Source organism: Sus scrofa, chromosome 15 (genome assembly GCF_000003025.6).
Source record: "Sus scrofa isolate TJ Tabasco breed Duroc chromosome 15, Sscrofa11.1, whole genome shotgun sequence".
NCBI classification, from domain to species: domain Eukaryota; kingdom Metazoa; phylum Chordata; class Mammalia; order Artiodactyla; family Suidae; genus Sus; species Sus scrofa.
This window is the reverse complement of record NC_010457.5, coordinates 57,425,516-57,447,065: the sequence shown is the minus strand read 5'-3', so window position 1 is coordinate 57,447,065 and position 21,550 is coordinate 57,425,516. Positions and strand designations below refer to the sequence as shown.

The 21,550-nt window shown below is 43.8% G+C and overlaps 1 protein-coding gene across 2 annotated transcripts in view; it reads right to left on the bottom strand.

Moving 5' to 3' along the window:
• PLEKHB2 (pleckstrin homology domain containing B2) overlaps positions 1-18,807 on the bottom strand; it is a 60,793-nt gene extending 41,986 nt beyond the window's left edge. Inside the window, exons 1-2 of one of the 2 annotated variants that reach the window (XM_021076267.1) lie at positions 18,657-18,807; positions 3,063-3,107 (exon numbers count right to left, since the gene is read on the bottom strand). In XM_021076267.1, coding sequence (XP_020931926.1) covers positions 3,063-3,099 — 37 coding nt within the window. In that variant the 5' untranslated portion in view covers positions 3,100-3,107; positions 18,657-18,807. The remainder of the gene's footprint in view (positions 1-3,062; positions 3,108-18,656) is intronic. The other variant, XM_021076266.1, reaches the window with a different exon arrangement.

The window sequence follows — 21,550 nt, the reverse complement described above, 5'->3', positions numbered from 1 at the left end:
GGTGTAGGACAGCAGCTATAGCTCCAATTCGACCCCTAGCCTGGGACCCTCCCTATGCCATGGGTTCGGACCTAAAAAGCAAAAAAAAAAGAATACAGCACTGTCATAGACCTTAAAAGGACACTTGTTCAGCTTCCTGTCTGGTAACACAGAGCTAAGTAACAAAACAGACAGGCTGAAAGCTTCTTTGTTTTGTTTTTTGGGGTGCTTTTTTTTTTTCCTTTATAGGGCCACACCCTAGCATATTCCCAGGCTAGGGGTCCAATGGGAGCTACAGCTGCCAGCCACAGCCACAGTCACGTGGGATTCAAGCCACATCTGCAACCTACACCACAGCTCATGGCATCACCAGATCCTTAACCCACTGAGTGAGGCCAGGGATCGAACCCGAACTTCATGGTTCCTAGTCAAATTCGTTCCTAGTCAAATTCGTTTCCACTGCACCATGACGGGAACTCCAAAAAACAAAGATGTTGAAAGGAGACTGTCTTGAATTGTAGGCTTGCCACCCATAGTTACCACTGGGACAAATTATCAGTGAACCTCAATTCCTTCAAGTGGAAAAGAAACTACCTCACAGAGCTGCTGTGATAATTACATAACATATATAAAATGTGTCTAGCAGGAATACAAACAAGCTTCATAAATAGTTTTTATGAATTGTCTAAAGTATGCAGTTCATTCTTCACCACTAGACTAAACTGTAGCTAAGTATTGAAGGTATCCCTTAAATCCAAATTCATATCTGAACTATAAACAGTATACACTACCACATGTTATTGCTAGAGTTATAAATGATATACTAGTCACTTTCTCCTAACTGTGCTCTAGAAAGACAGCAGAATAATCCACTTTTTTTTTTTTTTTTCTTCAGTAAACAGAGCTGCTTCCAGGGAACTATATTCAATATCCTACAATAAATTATAATGTAAAAAGAATATGAAAAAGCATATACATATATAAAACTGAATCACTTTGCTGTAGAGCAGAAACTATACAGTGAATCAACTATACTTCAATGAAGTAAATTAAAAAAAAAATAAGCAGTTAATCCTCAATTGTGTAGGTAATAAGGTCAATTAAAACATGCTCTCAAGCCATTATGTAATCAGAGTGTAAAAAACTTGCCTTTCATTGATGAATGTGACGTTGGGTCTTTAAGTTTCTTGTGTCTTTGTTAACTTTGATTTCTATTTCTCTTAGTACTAATGGAAATTACTGAAAATGTACTTTGGCTAATATTGTACAAAGAACTAGGACACCATGCTTCTTGCTTGTTCCAGGCCAGTGACATGACCTTAAACAAATCATTTAAAATCTCTGGGTCTTTAACATTCCTTCATTTATTTTTATTTATTTATTTTTTTGTTTGTTTTTGTCTTTCTAGGGCCACACCCACGGCATGTGGAGGTTCCCAGGCTAGGGGTCTTATCGGAGCTGTTGCTGCTGGCCTACGCCACAGCCACAGCAACTCGGGATCCGAGCCGCATCTTCGATTTACACCACAGCTCATGGCAATGCCAGATCCTTAATCCACTGATTAGGGTCAGGGGTCGAACCCACAACCTCATGGTTCCTAGTCAGATTCGTTTCCGCTGAGCCATGACAGGAACTCCTCCATTTATTTTTAAAATGTTGCTTTCATATCTAAAATTCTGTGATTCAACACTGTAATGACTTTCTCTGCATTCATTTCACTTTGTTGTTCCTACCATTAAAATAAATGACTGTCATCAAAATCCTTAAACATTGTTTTTTTAAAAAAGCAAAAACAAAAAAGAACAAAAATCCCCAAAGAGCCACTTATTCCTGCTTTAAAACACACTATGAATCCCACTTCAACTGGCAGTATCAGAGATAAACATAGATAAGTATATGAAGGCCCATAAAAATAAGTCTACAATGGAGTTTCCTTTCTGGCTCAGTGATAATGAACCCAACTAGTATCCATGAAGACGCGGGTTCAATCCCTGGCCTCACTCAGTGGATTAAGGACCTGGCATTGCCATGAGCTGTAGTGTAGGCTGTGGATGCAGCTCAGATCCAGCATTGCTGTGGCTGTGATGTAGGCCAGCAGCTACAGCTCTGATTCAAGACCTAGCCTGGGAGCTTCCACATGCCACAGGTGGAGCCCTAAAGATTAAAAAAAAAGCCTAAGTCTAATGAACTCAATCCCATAAATAAAGAACTGAGTCTCTTCTCCAGAGCCCTTTTTGGAGATACAAAAAGTCTGGTTTTAAGTAATCTGTTCCCTCAAGTCAAATCTCAATCTATATTAAAGATTCCAGGATTTAGAATCTTGCCACTGTTCAATCCCCAGATAAGAAAGCTATTTCCCATAAAGTGAGCAGTACTTCCACACTAATGTATTAGCCTAGTTTGGGTAGACTCAAGAACCTCAGGTCAACCATTAACAATACAGCATGACAGGAGTTCCCATTATGGCTTAGTGGGTTAGGAACCCGCCTAGTATCCATGAGGACGTGAGTTTGATCCCTGACCTGGCTGTGGGTTAAGGATCCAGCAATGCCACAAGCTGTGGCATAAGTCACAGATGTGGCTCCAATCCTAAGCTGAAGTGCTGTGGCGTAGGCTAGCAGTTGTAGCTCCGATTTGACCCCTAGCCCAGGAACTTCCATACACTGCAGGTGCAGCCCTAAAAAGAAGAAGGGGAAAAAAAAAAACTACAGCATGCTAGCAAGAAAAGAGAAACCAGCAGGGACCACCACTGTCCCCTGGTTCCTTTTAAGGCAGCAACCAAGAAGGAGCTCTGTGGGTACAGAAAAATAGTTCAAAGACCTCTAAAAATCTGCAACATCAATAGATTTTGTTTATAAATGTCATGTTCTAGCCATAGAAATAAAGATGTTCCCTAAGGGGAGTTCCCTGGTAGCCGAATGGGTTAAGGATCCGGTGTCACTGCAGTGCCTTGGGCCATTGTTGTGGTAGAGGTTCAATCCCTGGCTGGAACCTTCTGGGTGCCACAGGTGTGACCAAAAAGAAAAAGATGTACCCTAAAGCAACACTAAAACAAGACTAAGGGGCTCATGCCCTGCACTTACTCTGTCGCAGCAACCATCCACTCTTCACAAACGCCATCTTTCCACCTAAAGAAGAAGAAACAGGAAGGTTAAAAATTATACCCAAAAAAGAGAATGACCCACATGAACTGCTTTTACTCAAATGCTTCTGACACCAAATGTGTGAAGTTTGTCCACACTAACAATCGAATTCCCCACCCTCAGGACACCCACTGGATATCTACTAATTCAATTAGATTCTGACACAAGCTATATGGAGTTAGAAACAGAGCCCACAGGTTAGGGGCTCATGTCCACAAGAGTGCTCCCACTTGATACCCAAGTCCTGGGCACTTGTAACCTATAAACTGGGAGTTCCATGACCCCCTCCTCAGATTTGATAATTTGCTACTATGGCTCCCAGAATGCAGGAAAGCACTTCACCTATTTGTTATAAAAGGATACATCACAGGAACAGTCAGACAGAAGAGATGCAGAGGGGAAGGTGTAGGGGAAAAGTGCAGAACTTCTGTGCCTCTTCAGATACTGCTCTCCCAACATCTCCAGGTAATCATTAACCCAAATGCCCTTGGAACCCTGTCATTTAGGGTTTTTTTAAGAAGGTTCCCTTAGGAGGGCATGACTGATTGCATCATTGGACAGTGGTGATTAAGCTCCATCTCCAGCCTCTCTCTCCATCTCTGGAGGTCCAGAGATGGAGCTGAAGTACCTTCTAATCACAAGGTTGGTTCCTTAGCAACCAGCCTCAACCTGAAGTTACCTAGAGGCCCACCAAGAATCAGCATCATTAGCATAAACAGAGGTACAGTTAAAAGTGGTTTATTATGAATAACAAAGACACTTGTAGCACCTCTCTCAGGAAATTACAAGTTTTAGAAGTTCATGCTTTTTTTTTTTTGTCTTTTTGTCTTTTGTCTTTTGTTGTTGTTGTTGCTGCTATCTCTTGGGCCGCTTCCGCGGCACATGGAGGTTCCCAGGCTAGGGGTCGAATCGGAGCTGTAGCCACCGGCCTACGCCAGAGCCACAGCAACGCGGGATCCGAGCCGCGTCTGCAACCTACACCACAGCTCACGGCGACGCCAGATCGTTAACCCACTTAGCAAGGGCAGGGACCGAACCCGCGACCTCATGGTTCCTAGTCGGATTCGTTAACCACTGCGCCACGACGGGAACTCCCTTTTTTGTCTTTTCTAGGGTTGCACCCATGGCATATGGCGGTTCCCAGGCTATGGGTTGAATCGGAGCTGTAGCCACCGGTCTACGCCAGAGCCACAGCAACGCAGGATCCAAGCCGCATCTGCAACCTACACCACAGCTCACGGCAACGCTGGATCCTTAACCCACTGAGCAAGGGCAGAGATCAAACCCTCAACCTCATGGTTCCTAGTCAGATTCGTTAACCACTGCGCCATGACGGAACTCCCATGCTTTTTACTATAATACAAAATCACAGCCCTTTAGCCTAACTCCCTACCCTTATCTCTTTCAGTGTCAGCTGAGGAAAGGACCATAGCCATTTTACCTCACTAGCCACTGGAAGTCAGCCAATACCTCCTTAATGGGGCCAACACACTCCCCACCACACACTCCAGGCTTCAGCTTTAGCACTCTGCCTACCCTACTAATTCTAACTCCACTAGCTTATTACATCTAACAGACATAAAGCAGCCCCAGGAACACAAAGATTCTGCTCAGTCAAGGACTTGTGGCTTCTCCGAACATGCCTGGTATCCTGGGGCCCTGGGGTCCAGCTACCTGGGCCTAACTTCTGGTGTGTCCTAAAGACTTTACACAGCCTGGTGAGATGTGTACTAGTGTCAGTAGGTGGAGTGGCCAGATCAGAGCAGAACACCAGAAGTCAAGGGGGTCTGATACAGTTAAATCCATAAAAATAAAAATTTGGGTGACAAGAAAAGTCAAAAAGACCAGTAAAAGATGAAGAAAAAAGCATTTACAACCATATATATGGCAGCAGCGAGCTAATTTCTGTCATAGACAAAACTCACTTATAACAGAAACAGCAAACAAGAGTTCCTGTTGTGGCTCAGCTAGTTACAAATGTGACACAGTATCAGTGAGTATGCAGGTTCCATCCCTGGCCTCTCAGTAGGTTAAGGATCCACTGTTGCTGCAAGTTGCAGCACAGGTCGCAGATGCAGCTCAGATTTGACCCCTAGCCTGGGAACTCGCATATGCTGCAGCTGAAGAAAAAAAGAGAGAAGGGAAGGAGGGAAAAGAAAGAAAAGGAAAAGAAAAGAAAAACAGAAACAGCAATCATTTGGCAGTTCACAGAAAAAGAAACATGAATGGGGAAAAAAAAACTCATAGGATACTCCATTCCTCTCAATTGAACAAAATTCAAATCACAACTTAACGGTATTACCTATCAGAGAAACACAAATGAAAGAAAGCATGATACCCAGGAAGGAGAAAGCATGATGGCAGGAATGAAAACTGCTACAATCTTTTGGGAGGGGAATTTAATAATATCTATCCAAATTTTAAACATTTATATACTCTGACCCAGCAATGTCAGCATTACTAGGAATATGCCTCACTGATACACCTGCACAGGTTCACCAACACTAACGGACATTCACTGCAATGTTGCTTATACCGCACAACACTAACTAGCCCCAACCAAAGAGGACTGCTTAATGGGCACTTCCACAAATGACAGATCACAATGCAGATGTGCAAAGGAATGAGGGAGAACAGTGAGAGCTGATGAGCACACAGCTGATACAGCACAACTGTCTTCTGGAAAGAATCATAAAAATGGTGAACAAACTGTCACAACATTGTAAACCAACTCTAATAGAAAATTTTTTTAGGAGTTCCCGTCGTGGCGCAGTGGTTAACGAATCCGACTAGGAACCATGAGGTTGCGGGTTCGATCCCTGCCCTTGCTCAGTGGGTTAACGATCTGGCGTTGCCGTGAGCTGTGGTGTAGGTTGCAGACGTGGCTCGGATCCCGCGTTGCTGTGGCTCTGGTGTAGGCCGGCGGCTACAGCTCCGATTCAACCCCTAGCCTGGGAACCTCCATATGCCACGGGAGCGGCCCAAGAAGTAGCAACAATAACAACAACAAAAAAAAAAAAAAAAAAAATTTTTTAAATAAAAACTGTGAACAAAGTGTACCTCTGATGAGAGGAATGAGGCAATGCTGTATATGTATCAGAAAACAGAATGACTATTCAGGCCTATTGCACCTTTCTATACTACCTAGGTTTTTAAAAACAATTTGCAAGCATTATAATCTATTATTTATTTATTTATAAATCAACAGATACTATTTGGAGGCCGAGACAATGGACCTCTTTTGTTTTCCACTTTAGCATTTTTAGGTATTCTCTTCAAGGCACACAGGTTTGGAAGGTTAGCAAAATGGAGCATAAGTCCAAGTGCCCAAAAGAGCACTGGGAAGAACAGAAGAGTTCTCCCTCATTTAACTTTTCCCACCTCTAAGTATGGCTCAGGTCTCACAAACCTTAGTCATCCTATATTCCAGCATGTCCAAAGTCATCATCTGAAAGTTCTTAACCTCTTTGCAATTGTTTGCCAATTCATGCTATCTGTCCTCACCAAAAAAAGGAAAGATGTTTTTCATCTTTCCCCATCTTTCTCTCATATATCCAGGTACTCAAACATACAGTCAAAATGAACTAAGGCCGAAAGTCAGTCTCTTCCCTTCCTCCCACTGGATATGCCTGCGCTCACTGCTGCTGGGAGACAGTGAAGGGACAGTGAGGGGATGAGCCTGAGGGCAGCTGACTATTGAGAAGGCAGCGCCAACACTGAGTCACCGGGAAACCTATACCCATACAAAGCTTTCCATTAGGCAAAATGATAGGCTTCTTTATTATTTAAACTGGGTTGAACTGGCTTCCTGCAACTTGCAGCCCAAAACATTCTGAAACAATCATTTGGAGTTCCCATTGTGGCACAGTGGGTTAAGAATCCAACTGCAGTGGCTCAGGTCGCCAAGGAGGCGCAGCTTCAACGCCCAGCACAGCGAAGTAGGTTAAAGATCTGGCATTACCACAGCTGTGAGGCAGGTTGCAGCTACAGCTTGGATTTCATCCCTGGCCCAGGAACTTTCAAGTGCTATGGGTGCAGCAGAAAAAGAAACAAAAAAAATTTTTTTAATAAAGCCATCATTTGCAGAGTTCATCAGTTAACGAACCCGACTAGGATTCATGAGGACTCAGGTTGGATCCCTGGCCTCACTAAGAGGGTTAAAGATCTGATGTTGCCGTGAACTGTGGTATAGGTCACAGACTCGGCTTGGATCTTGCATTGTTGTGGCTGTGGTGTAGACCTGCAGCTGTAACAGATTCAACTCCTAGCCTGGGAACTTCAATATGCCTCAGGTGCAGCCCTAAAAAGCAAGCAAGCAAGCAAACAAAAAAAAAACAATAATTTGCTTCCAAAAGGATCACATAGAGAAATAATACCAACATATTTTCATTCAACAAATATTCTTTGAATATCTAATGTGTGCCCAGCCTTGCAGTAGGCATTAAGGATACAGCACTGACCAAACCAAAATTCCTGCTTTATATAGCTTCCACTCTAATGGCAGAAACAAGTTAAATCTGTAAGTTAAAAAGATAGGGGATGGTATATTATTACCTCAGAATACAAAACTGCTAGGGTGTAATTATGTATTCATTCATGCCAAATCTTGGATATTTATACTAAAACTTCATGCCATCATAACATACACCCTCAGTGTGTATTTCACGTCAAAAGGAAAATAGTTGGGAATAGGCCAAAAACTACTTGTAGGTATTGGGAGCCACTGAGTTACAATACAAATATAAAATCTCGGTGAAATGCTGTCACACAACTTTGCTGATACTTTACAAGCTGGTGGTTGTGGAACCAAGAGTGTAAAAATGTGGAGTAACAGGAAAGGGTCTCCTGAACTTTTGTGGTAAGTTTTTTAACATCTCTAATGACTCTTGATATTAATTTGGCTGCACTTGCTGACATTCATGACAGTCAAAATGTCAGCTCAGCCTAACAATGAAATTAAGAACAGCTCCAATAATTCACAGGTCTTCAAGAATCCAAGGCCAACAACTTTGTGTGCCTATAAGATTAATACCACCACCAGTAGCATCCACAGAGAAAGAAAGAGTTCCTTAAGGACCTAGAGATTTCCTGCAATAAATTTCATGGGTCAACATCTGAGTTGCCAGATACTGTGTTTCTTTGTATTCTTTCCTGTTTCCCTGAGGTGAAGTGAGATTTCTTTTACTTTTCAGGTAGATAAGGGATGTCAACAAGGGAAAACTGAAAAGCTGACTTGGAAATCAACTTCAGGCCACTTGAGCCAAGATTCAAAACAGAAAAAAACTTCTACATTGAGAGGACATTATAAACATATCTTTGGTACGCCCACATAAAATAGTTCAAAACTATTAAAAAGAGGGAAAATTATTACAACAAGGTATAAAGAAAAAAAGAAACTTAAACTGAAATTAGCAACAGAAGCTAATGACCCCTTTTTTTGGGCGGAGGGGGCGCACCCTCAGCATATGGAAGTTCCCAGGCCAGGGCTCAAATCGGAGCTGCAGTTGCCAGCCTACATACACAGCAATACCAGATCTGAGCCACATGTGCAACCTACACCACAGCTCGTGGCAACGCCAAATCCTTAAGACACTGAGCAAGGCCTGGGACTGCACCCACATCCTCATGGATACTAGTTGGGTTCGTGACCCGCTGAGCCACAACGGGAACTCCAAAAACTCGTGACTTTTTGAAAAAGGGTAATTGTTCTATGCATTCAAGGAGCTTCTTATCTGGTATCACCCTGTCTACTGTCGTTCACTACATGGAACAATCTCACATGCCCAGATTTTTCTCTCTAATACTGGTCTCCTCTAAAAGGAAGCAGTACTTCTTGAAAATGAGCTGGTTACAATTCACGGACAGGATACCTCAAGATGTGCCTAAGATGTCTTACTGGTAAAACACAAAGATGAAAAAAAAAAAAAAAAACAAAAAAACACAAAGATGCTTTCAGGAATGCCTTTAGAAATGATTTTTAGGGAGTTCCCGTTGTGGCGCAGTGGTTAACGAATCCGACTAGGAACCATGAGGTTGCGGGTTCGGTCCCTGCCCTTGCTCAGTGGGTTAACGATCTGGCGTCGCCGTGAGCTGTGGTGTAGGTTGCAGACGCGGCTCGGATCCCGCGTTGCTGTGGCTCTGGCGTAGGCCGGTGGCTACAGCTCTGATTCGACCCCTAGCCTGGGAACCTCCATGTGCCGCGGGAGCGGCCCAAGAAACAGCAACAACAACAAAAAAAAAAAGACAAAAAATAATAATAATAATAAAAAATAAAGCTTCCGACAAAAGTCTAAAAAAAAAAAAAATTTTTAAAGAGGAGTTCCTGTGGTGGCACAGTGGAAACAAATCTGACTGGGAACCATGAGGTTGCAGGTTCGACCCCTGGCCTCACTCAGTGGGTTAAGGATCCAGCATTGCCATGAGCTGTGGTGTAGGTGGCAGACGCAGCTCGGATCTGGTGTTGCTGTGGCTGTAATGTCGGCCAGCAGCTGCAGCTCCGATTCGACCCCTAGCCTGGGAACCTCCATATGCCAGAGGTGGGACCCTAAAAAGACAAAAGAAAAAAAAAATTTTAAAGAGGCAGCACTAGAGGATTAAAATCAGCCAATCAACTTAGTTCAGAATTTCAAAAAGTAAATGTTAAATGATGTTGCTTACAAAAAAAAGTTAACTAGCTGAAAAAAGGGCATCTAATGGCCAAACTGTGGCAATATGAATGCCAACGTGAAAATAATAATTATGTATCATTAGAACCAACTGAGGCTAAAAGGCATCCTAGCAACTGGAGGGGGGAAAAAAAAGTTAAGCACTCTGATTTGAATAATTCCTTTCCCTCACTAGATAGTTCAAACAGTTACTGCACTGATAATAAGCTATATGTTGTGTTTACTAAGATGTCACGATTCCTCTCTTAAGACCAGCCTAGTGCTCTGAATTAAAGATTGAAACATACTGAAACACAGAGAAGACTGCAAAACAGGTTGCAAACCAAACCCAAACGTAAGCTGCTGGGGAGAATGACTCCTAGATGCATATCCTCAGGAAGGTACTGCATTTGGTTACCTGTACCTGCTGGGCAGGCACTTATAAGCCAATCTCCCAAAGTCAGAAGCAGCCAAGAGGATATTAAACAAACTTCCTAAAGTGCGTGTGGGACCTTCACTAGGATCAGGCACCATCATCAGCCAAGAGGCACCTTCTCAGGGGACTGAGGCTGGGCATTTTATATCTGGCAGAGACTGAAAGAGGCAGTCATCTGAGGGCAGAAAAGTGAGTTCTTGTCCTCCATTAAAAAGATGTGTGTCCTTTGTGACTCTTCCATCCTTTTCTGTCAGGACCATGTTGGCATCATATCACCTCATGGCGCATACTGCCTCATCAGAAGGAGGACGCTTGCCTCTGGCTCCCAACCCATAAGCAAGATACAACACACAACAGACCCCCACACTGGGCTGTATAAATAAGAGACACCAAGGGCAACAAGTACTTAAATAAGCAGCTGTCTGTTTCTGCTCTTAAATGACCCACCTTCCCTATGCTGGACCACAGCTAAATCTATCTAGAGTTGCCCCCAGCCAAACTCCTCCAATGTAGCCTGAATACTGGCCACAAGGCAGAGGAGGAGGAAACACTACCTGTCACTCAGCCTACCTGCTCTCAGCTTTATAGAGTATTCACATACCACTGCCTAAAACAGGTACCCTACTCATGAGCCTAGATCAGATCCTGCTGGCCTGCCTTGCTAGGAGGTTACTTAGGACTGGTGCTCAGAGGGAGTTAAAAGAAAATGGCAAACTTTAAATACCCATCCTCCCATTATTCCCCTCTACAATACATAAAAATATTACTTATTTCTGGAAAATACATATTTCTTGTCACTAAACACTACACTTCACATAAGAGTTACTGTTAAAGAGAGAAAACAATTAATGTCACTTTTAACAGTGACATTAAAATGAGGATCCACCAGCAATGCCACAAAGCTGCAGCACAGGTCGCAGATGTGGCTCAGAGCTGGTGTTTCTATGGCTGTGGTGTAGGCCAGCAGATGCAGCTCCAATTCAACTCCCAGCCTGGGAACTTCCCTATGTCACAGGTGTAGCCCTAAAAAGAAAAAAGATGAGTTCCCGTCATGGTACCGAGGAAACAAAACTGACTAGGAACTATGAGGCTGCAAGTTCGACCTATGGCCTTGATCAGTGGGTTAAGGATCCGGCGTTGCCATGAGCTGTGGTGTAGATGGCAGACGCAGCTTGGGTCCTGCGTGGCTGTGGCATAGGCCCATAGCTGTAGCTCCAATTAGACCCCTAGCCTGGGAACCTCCATATGCTGCAGGTGTGGCCTTAAAAAGACAAAAGACAAAAAAAAGACAAGAAAAAAGAAAAAAAATTTTATTTGATTTTAGTTTTTGCTTTTTAGGGACACACCCGCGGCATATGGAGATGCCCAGGCCGGGGGGGGGGGGGTTCAATCAGAGCTACAGCTACCAGCCTAAGCCACAGTCATAGCAATGTCAGATCTGAGCTTCGTCTGTGACCTATGCCACAGCTCACGGCAACACCAGATCCTTAACCCACTGAGCTAAGCCCACATCCTCATGGATCCTAGTCGGGTTCATTAACTGCTGAGCCTCAATGGGAACTCTGAGAAAGAAAAATTTTAAATGAGGATCCAAGACAAAAGATCTATCAGTAACATAAAGATCACCCACACTAGTGACTGTTTTACTATTTCCAACATTAACAACAGATTAAAGACCTAACTCTGCTTTCTCCTAAAAATGCATCTAAGATGAGAGTTAAAAGGAAAACAAGACATAAATCCACAAAGACGAAGAGAGTGGCAGCAGAGACAAAAGCAGATGAGATGCTAAGAACACTATGAAAGTTCTAAAGCAAAAGGACAAGAAGTAACTAATATAAAATTCAGCTTCCTTTTCATGTGTTAACAAGAAGCCAAAACATAGCAAGCCAACTCTAGCCATGGAACACGGCAAAGATTCAGAAACCAGAGCTAAGAGATAATCCTGAAGGTGGGGAAGAATATCAAAATGTACTGAAGATCACTATGCTCTCTATACATGCAGGCAACCACCCTCCCCAATTCTGAGGATTTCCTTCCTGGGAAAGCTGAAACAGAGGCTCTAGCTTTGGGGACACCAGGGGGAGCTCAGAGTGGAAATGAGATGCCACACTTAGAGAAGTAACAAAGTGCAAGTCTTAAACTCCCCATCCTCTTCCTTTACTTGATTCGACTTTCTAGCTCTGGGCAAAGGGCACAGCCCAAAGCTCAATGATACTCCCCCCCCACACACACCCCCAAAAAAAGCCAGTCTCTGCCTAAAACCCTACAGGAAAGCTCACCAAGTGATAAACTTTAAACAAATACACAAACTTTTCAACCAGTTTTTTTAATCTCTCTCTTAGGAACAGATAACATGCATCATCAAACATCTGCGGAAAGCCAAGAGATAAGAGACTGAAAAAAAATAAAAGCAGAAAAACTCAGAAATGGAATTCCTATTTTGACTCAGTGGGTTAAGAACTCAACATAGGTGTCGTTGAGGAGGCAGGTTTGATCCCTGGCCTCAATCAGTGGGTTAAAGATTCAGCATTGCCGCAAGCTGCAGTGTAGGTCACAAATGTGCCTCAGATCTGGCGTTGCTGTGGCTGTGGTGTAGGCCTACAGTTACAGCTTCAATTTGACCCCTAGCCCGGAACTTCCATATGCCGTAGGTGCCATAGGTGCAGCTGCAAAAAAAAAAAAAAAAAAAAAAAAAACTCAAAAACTTCATAAGAATCAAAGACAATGCAAGGAGCAAAGAAAAACCTTAAAAATTTCTGTTATCAAAGAAATGATAAACAATACTGTATCAAAGAAAAAACCAAAATGATCTGAAGTAGGAACATACAGAGCTCTCAGTTAAAAACACTTTTGCAAATTTTAAAATAGAAGTGCTGAGGAGTTTCCCTTGTGGCTCAGCAGGTTAAGAACCTGATGCTGCCTCTGTGAGGATGCGGGTTAGATCCCTGGCCCCAGTTTCATAAATAAACCAGAAAGAAAATACTATACAAACATTTCCCTGAACAGGACAACACATTTCTATACCCAAGAGCTTCAATGAATGTCCAGCAAGATGAATTTTAAAAGCTCCTCAGTAAGGTTTATAATGAAATTTCAGAACTCTAGGGACAAAGAATAGAACCTAAAAACTTCCCCGAGGAAAAAGACGAAAAAAAAGGTCACAAAAGGATAAGCAAAACATTAGGGCATCTTTATCAAAAGTGTGGGAAGCTGGAAGGCAATGGGTCAATATTTGCAAAATGCCAAGAGGAAATTTTCAAGCCAGAATCCCATACCCAGTCAAATAATAAATCAAGAGGTAAAAAGATTTATGCACATGCTGAAAGATTTAAGACTTAAACTCCATGTACTCTACCATGTTTCCAGAACCTAGTGAAAAAATGTATTCCATCAAAATGAGAGCATAAACCACAAGCAATTAGGGGAGCCAATAAGGAACCAAGAGAAAGAAAATGCCCAGGATGCAGGTGAAGGCAGGCCCAGGAAGTCACTGTGCCACATGCCTGGGGAACAAAATCAGGCCTGACTGGAGAAGGATGGAGGGTTCTGGTGGAGTTAACAAAAACTGACATAAGAGTTTCTGGTAGACTCAAGAAGAATATCTACAGGAAGGAAAAGTCTTCTTTGGCAGGAAGTAAAAGACTACATCTAAATGAAGAGCAGGAGTTCCACTGTGGAGCATTAGGTTAAGGAACCAGTGTTGTCAATGCAGCTGTCTGGGTCTCTGCTGTGGTGCAGGTTCCATCCCTTGTCCAGGAACTTCTTCATGCCATGGGCATGGCCAAAAACAAAACATGTTTAAATCCTGGCTCAATGACTTATAAACTATCTTGAGCAAGTTACTGAACTTTCCCAAGCCTTAGTTTCTTCATCCATAAAATGAGGATACTAATACCTCCTTGATAGGATTTTGGAAAACTGGGTGAAATAACTTGCATTTGCATGGTGCCTGACAGTTACTAAATTCAACAAATGGTAGCTGTTCCAAAAGCAATTATTACTACTATTATTGCTATTTCTTCACTACCCACCTAACTGAAATTTACCCAAAACATTCTAGAAGAGAGAAGCACATCAGGCTGCTTCTCAAATGACTTAGGAAACTTAATTAAGATGCCCTTGACTTTTCAAAATTTGAACACATACCTGGCGGGGGGGGGGGGGGGCGGTCAAACCAAAAAACCCTCCCAGAATATGTTAAGTAAATTAGTCTCTGAAGGAACAGGAATACTTTTTTAATGTACTTTGCTGAATTCTACTCTCCATAACTTATTTCAACATTTCACTATTACTTATACCCTGGAGCAGGATCTAATGCATAAACTAAATTTCATCAGATAAAGTCTAAGTCCTGTTGTTGGTCCCTAGAGAGTAAAATGCCAGCAAAGTGGCTATAAAATAGCCACATTACTCACATGCCAATAAAATCTACAGGAAGTTTTAAAAGCATATTCAACATCTCAAGTTATGTTAAATACGAACTCAAGTCACTTTAAAAAGCACTGAGGAGTTCCCGTTGTGGCGCAGTGGTTAACGAATCCAACTAGGAACCATGAGGTTGTGGGTTCGGTCCCTGCCCTTGCTCAGATGGTTAACGATCCAGCGTTGCCGTGAGCTGTGGTGTAGGTTGCAGACGAGGCTCGGATCCCACGTTGCTGTGGCTCTGGTGTAGGCCGAGACTACAGCTCCAATTAGACCCATAGCCTGGGAACCTCCATATGCCAAGGGAGCGGCCCAAGAAATGGCAAAAAGACCAAAAAAAAAAAAAGGCACTGAGTCCAAAGGGACAAATTTAAGAGGTAGAAAGGGAATCTGTCAATTCTGAGCTGAAGGCCCACTTTGCCTGATTCCTCTAGTTAATAATATCTTCCCAAGGAATACTATGACTACCTCAAGAATGGTATCTGTTCTTTCTATACCACTGACCTACACACTTCACAAAATTCAGTCCCTGAGATTATCAGGAACTTTACTTAGAGGATGTGTTAACTAGAGAAACTAGTATTTTAGCTAAAAAGTTATTTCCTTATCAAAGAGACAAAAACCCTGTTCTTCAAGGACTCCAAAAAAACACAGGGGACAAGAAGGATCATGTGACCCATCATCATTTAGAGGTCAGTTCATATGCGGTGTTGGCCATTTCCAGATAGCAATCACGTCTTAACAACAAGCCCAACATAAGCACTCATCAAAGGACAGACTAGGAGTTCCCCCTGTGGCACAGTGGAGATCTGGCCTTGTCTCTGTGGCGGTATAGGTTCAATCCCTGGGGCAATGGGTTAAGGATGTGTCACTGCCACAGCTAGGTCAAAACTGCAGTTCAGATTCTTTTTTTCTTCTGTTTATTTGGTTTTTTTTAAGGGCAGCACCTGCAGCATGTAGAAGTTTCCAGGCTAGGGGTCAAATAGGAGCCACAGACACACAGAATCCGAACCGCATCTGTACCCAATGAGCTTGCCAGATCCTTACCCCTTGATCGAGGCCAGGGATTGAACCCACATCCTCACAGACACTATGTCAGGTTCCTAACCCTTTGAGTCATAAAGGGAACTCATGCAGCTCACATTGGATCCCTGGCCTGGGAATCTCCATATGCCACAGGTACCCAAAAAAAAAAAGGACTAAAACAAAGAGGCAACAAAGTTCAACCTTCTGCCCTAATGATCAAATTCAGAAGCAAATATACAACCAATAAAACACAGTAAAATATGACTGGTTCAACTAATCCACTTTTTGTAACTTTTTTTTTTTTTTCTTTTTGCTATTTCTTTGGGCCGCTCCCACGGCATATGGAGGTTCCCAGGCTAGGGGTCGAATTGGAGCTGTAGCCCCTGGCCTACACCAGAGCCACAGCAACCCAGGATCCGAGCCGCGTCTGCAACCTACACCACAGCTCACGGCAATGCCGGATCGTTAACCATCTGAGCAAGGGCAGGGACCGAACCCGCAACCTCATGGTTCCCAGTCAGATTCGTTAACCACTGCGCCACGACGGGAACTCCTTTGTAACATTTTTAATAGGCTTTTTTTACTCAGCAATTTTTGGTAATTCTGTAAGTTCTTTATATATCCAATTAAGAAAGAAAAGAGAAAGAATCCAAATATTAAGGTAGGATAGCAAGCTGGGAAGTACAGCAAGCAAACCTTCTAGAAGGAGTCAAGAAAAACCTCTATCTTCCCTGGAAGTAATAAGACTCCCTCAAAAGTGGCCTCTATTCCTTCTATACCACTGACCTACACATTTCCCAAATTCAGTCCTTCTCAGGAAATTTACCCACAGAGTGTGCTAACACCATTAAAAACAAGCTAGTGAGAGAGTTCCTGCTGTGGCCCAACAGAACTGGGAGCTCTGGGACGAAGATTTGATCCTCCGGCCAGGGCTGCAACTGCATCTGATCCTTAGACTAGGAATTACAAACGCCCAGGGCAGCCAAAAAAGAAAAAGAAACAGGAGTTCTCATCGTGGCACAGTGGTTAACGAATCTGACTAGGAGCCATGAGGTTGTGGGTTCGATCCCTGGCCTTGCTCAGTGGGTTAAAGGATCCAGTGTTGCTGTGAGCTGTGGTGTAGGTCACAGACGTGGCTTGGATCTGGCATTGCTGTGGCTCTGGCGTAGACTGGCCGCTATAGCTCTGATTAGACCCCTAGCCTGGGACCGTCCATATGCCGCGGGAAGCAGCCCTAGAAAAAGCAAAAAGACAAAAAAAAGAAAAGAAAGAAACAAAAACATGATAGTAAAGAACTGTTGTTGATTTCTGAGTTCTTTTCTGCAGCCTCCTTCAGGAAGCATTTACTGACCAGCTACATCATGCCAGACATTCTTATCTGCCAGGATAATCCTGCAACATATGTTTGACTCCTGCCTTTAGAGATCAGTCTGTTGTGGGGGGGGGGGGGTGTTGTTAAATAAAGACATCACTACCACACAGAGTCAACACCAGGGACAAGGGAAGCCCAGACAGGCACCTGCTCAGCCAGGATGTCTTTTCCCAACACCCACTTCCTATCTACACCATCAGCCCCAGCCCAGGGTTAGGAACTTCCTGGACCCAGGCAACACTGAACACAAGAGAACCAGCAGCAGGGGCAGTCTCGCTGCACACGCACATATACACAGATATTTTGGTCATTAATTTGTGAGACAAATATTAAGGGTCGTAAACAATCAGGGAATTGACACTCCCAGCTTGGGCCCGAATTCCCTCTGTGAATTCAGACAAGTCACTTCCTGCCCCGGCACTGGTTTCCTTAAAAAACAAACAAACAGAACTATCTAGACGTCCCTTCCTTTAGGCAAAAGCGTCTCTCCCTCTCGCAGTGGCTCCACTCGGTCCTAGTCAGTGAAGGCACTAGAAATGTGAAAGTTTCTCACGAGTCAATGGCATTTGGAATTAACCACGTTCCCATCTATTTTTTTTTTTTTTTTTTTGACACTATGACCGCCCCACCTCATTCTTTTCTCTCACTCACCCTGAAAACCTGGAAGTTTACTATTGGGTCACTTATGAAGCGTCTTCTATGTAAATTTCTCTACTTTTGAGTTAAAAACGAACAAAAAACACTATTCTGACGCGAAATGAAAACCCCTAACTTCTGTGGCTCCCAGTGTGGTTAGGTCAGAGGATCAAACGTGAGAGAAAAAAAAAATACAATACAAAACCAAGCAACTACAAAAAACACTGCAAACCCGAGGGTAGGAGAAACGACGCTGAGGCAGGCCCCACCCGCGAACACAAAGCTTCAAGGCCAGTCCGGACTCCTTAAGGATGCGACCTCCCGGCAAGAAGGAAAACAAAAAGAGCCCAAATCCCCCAAACCAGAGACCGCAGGGGCGGAGACCCGCGCTTAGCGGGCAGAAAGACTGCTGGCCAGCGGGAAGCACCCTCTGGGAGAGCAGCAAGACTGCGCGGGGGGGGGGGTCCGCTCTGGAGGGCCCTCAGACGGATGGCTCTAGGGGAGGTTCAGGAGGAACTAGAAGGAAGGGTAAAGGGAGTCCGCTGGGAAGGGGTGGCAAGCAGACGGCTCTAGGCGAGTCTCCGAAGGACCGGGGAGGGGAGGGTCCGCTCCGGAGAGGGTGCGGGCGAGCAGCTCTAGGTGAGGCTCCGGAGGAACAGGCTGGGGGAAAAGATGAGTCCGCTCGGGAGAGGGCACAGGCGGCAGGTCTAGGAGAGGCTCCAGCGAGACTTCAGAGGGGAGAAGGGAGGGGGAAAGACAGGACAGAGAGAAAAAGGAGGAGCATAGAAGAGGAGAGAAAGAAGGAGAGGCACTCGGGTCGGGGAGTGGGGGGTGCACGGACGGCGTCTCCTGAGGGAGGCTCCGGAGGGACCGCCGGCGGGGTAGGGAAGGGGGGGCGGGCCTGAGGTTCCCTTAGAGGGGCGCAGAGTGGGTAGGCCCGGCCTGTGGGGGGGTCCGCGTCTTCCGGTCCGGATGGGAACAACAGGAACATTCACCTGCAAAGCCTCCGGCCGCGGCCCGGTACCAGAGAAGGAAGGGAGCACAAGGACACTGCCTGGCTCCTCGGCTCAACTGCCTGACGCCAGCGTCCAGGTCGCCGTCCGACGTCACGCCTCCTTGGCGCGCATGCGCACGGCACGCACGGGGCGGGGCGGGCTTAAGTTTCAGCTAGAAAGGCGCTGTAAACCCTGAAGGTGCTTGTAGATACCACCTTCCAATAAGAGGAGGCGAGCAGGGTTTCTTTGAGGAACTAGTGACTCAAAAACTGCGGCGGGGAAAGCACTGTGACTGTCATAAACTTGCTTGTGCAACTGTAAATTGATGCAATCCTGGAGTAAAATTTGATAATATCGAGAGTTTTAAAATAGTTCTTTTTTTTTTTTTTTTCTTTTTTCCACTTCTTGGGCCAGTCCCGCGACATATAGAGGTTCCCAGGCTAGGGGTCTAATCGGAGCTGTAGCCGCTGGCCTATGCCAGAGCCACAGCGACGTGGGACCCGAGCCTTGTCTGCAACCTACACCACAGTTGACGGCAACGCCAGATCCTTAACCCACTGAGCAAGGCCAGGAATCGAACCAGCAACCTCATGGTTCCTAGTCAGATTTGTTAACCACTGAGCCATGACGGGAACTCCTCCTTACTTTTTTTTAATTTTATTGGCATATAATTGGCTTACAAAGTTATGTAAAATAGTTAATACTCTTTAAACCAGTAATTATTTGAGGCCGCTATTCTATAATAAACAGGAACTCCAGCCAAAAATTGTTTACAAGGATGTACATCAGATATTTAAGAAATGGAAATTAAAACACTCCTGGAGTTCCTGTCGTGGCTCAGTGGTTAACGAATCCAACTAGGAACCATGAGGTTGTGGGTTCCATCCCTGGCCTTGCTCAGTGGGTTAAGGATCTGGCATTGTCGTGAGCTATGGTGTAGGTCGCGGACAGGGCTTGGATCCTGCGTTCCTGTGGCTGTGGTATAGGCCGGTGGCTACAGCTCTGATTGGAGCCCTAGACTGGGAACCTCCATATGCCGCAAGTGTAGTCCTAAACACAAAAAGACAAAAAAAAAAAAAAAAAAAAAAAGAAAAAAAGAAAGAAAAACCACTCCTGACTAGGAGTTCCCGTTGTGGTTCAGCAGATTAAGAATCTGACATAGTCTTTGTGAGGATAGGAGTTAGATCCCTAGCCTCTATCAGTAGGCTAAGAATCTGGCTGTTACTGTTGCTGCAAGCTGCGGTATAGGCTGCAAATGTGGCTTGGATCCAGTGTTGCTGTGGCTGTGGTATAGGTCTCAGCTGCAGTTCCTATTTGACACCCTAGCCCAGGAACTTCCATATGCTGCAGGTGCAGCAGTAAAAAGAAAAAAAAAAAATCCTGAACACACTACTATATATAAAATAGAGAAGGAATAGGATTTACTGTATAACACAGGGAGTAAGACTCAATATCTCATAGTAAGCTATAATGGAAAATAATCTGAAAATTATATATATAATACATATACATACATCTAAATTACTTTGCAACACACCTGAAACTGATAGTGTTATATATCAACTATACTTTAAAAAAATGCTGAGATACAATTTCATACCTATCTGTGGCAAAAATGTAGAAGTTCATCTTAAATATGACAAAAAAGTAAAACCACCAGAGCTCATTTCTTACTGGGGATAGGTAGTGTAGCTTGTTTCAAACACTTTGAAGAACAACTCAGCACTACCTAGTAAGTTTTAAGGTGCAGGTACCCTATGACTAAACAATTCTACTTTATGTAAGTGCCTTAAAGCAGCTTTTTTTTTTTTTTTTTTTTTTTTTTTTTTTGGTCTTTTTACCTTTTCTAGGGCCGCTCCCTCGGCATATGGAGGTTCCCAGGCTAGGGGTCGAATCGGAGCTGTAGCCGCCAGCCTACGCCAGAGCCACGTCTGCAACCTACACCACAGCTCAGGGCAAAGCCGGATCGTTAATCATCTGAGCAAGGGCAGGGACCAAACCCACAACCTCATGGTTCCTAGTCAGATTCGTTAACCACTGCGCCACGACGGGAACTCTAAAGCAGTATTTTCAAACTGTTTGACTTTTTCAAACTGTTTGAAGTAAAATAATAAATTTGCTTTGTAATACAGTACATAACACACGTGTCAAAGATTTTATATGAAAAATGTTTTACAAAACAATATTTACCTTACTCTGGTGCCACACACTCTGCATTTTTATTTTCCAGTCTAGCTCATTTTTAATTTTATTTTATTTTTTATTTTTCATTTTGCTTTTAAGGGCCACACCCATCACATAGGGAGGTTCCCAGGCTAGGGGCTGAGTCAGAGCCACAGGCACCAGCCTACCCCACAGCCACAGCAATGCAGGATCCTAGCCAAATCTGTGACCTACACCACAGCTCACAGCAATGTTGGATCCTTAACCCACTGTGTGAGGCCAGGGATTAAACACGCAACGTCATGGTTACCAATCTGATTTGTTTCCACTGTGCCACAATGGGAACTCCTTTTAGTTCATTTTTTAAAATACAGGCAATGAGTGACAAGATCGATTTCATGACCTGAGCTGGGTAGTTGCTGCTGTTCAAGAGAGGGCTGCTCTGATTATCTACTGCTTCATACTGAGCTACCACAAACTTGTACAATTTATTATTCTCAAGTCTCAGAGTACTCTGAGTTGCTATTTCCCTTTATGTTACCTAGTAAGATCAAAGTGAAATAACCTTATTAGACATGAATGACTTCTTTGCTGTATAGGACAGTAATAATTTTTGAATATTAGAAGAATGTTTTCTAAATGTTTTTGTGCTATTTATAATATGACACAGACACCGCCCCTTTTAAATTTTAATCTGCATTATTAATATTTTATCATCATATTCATAAGTC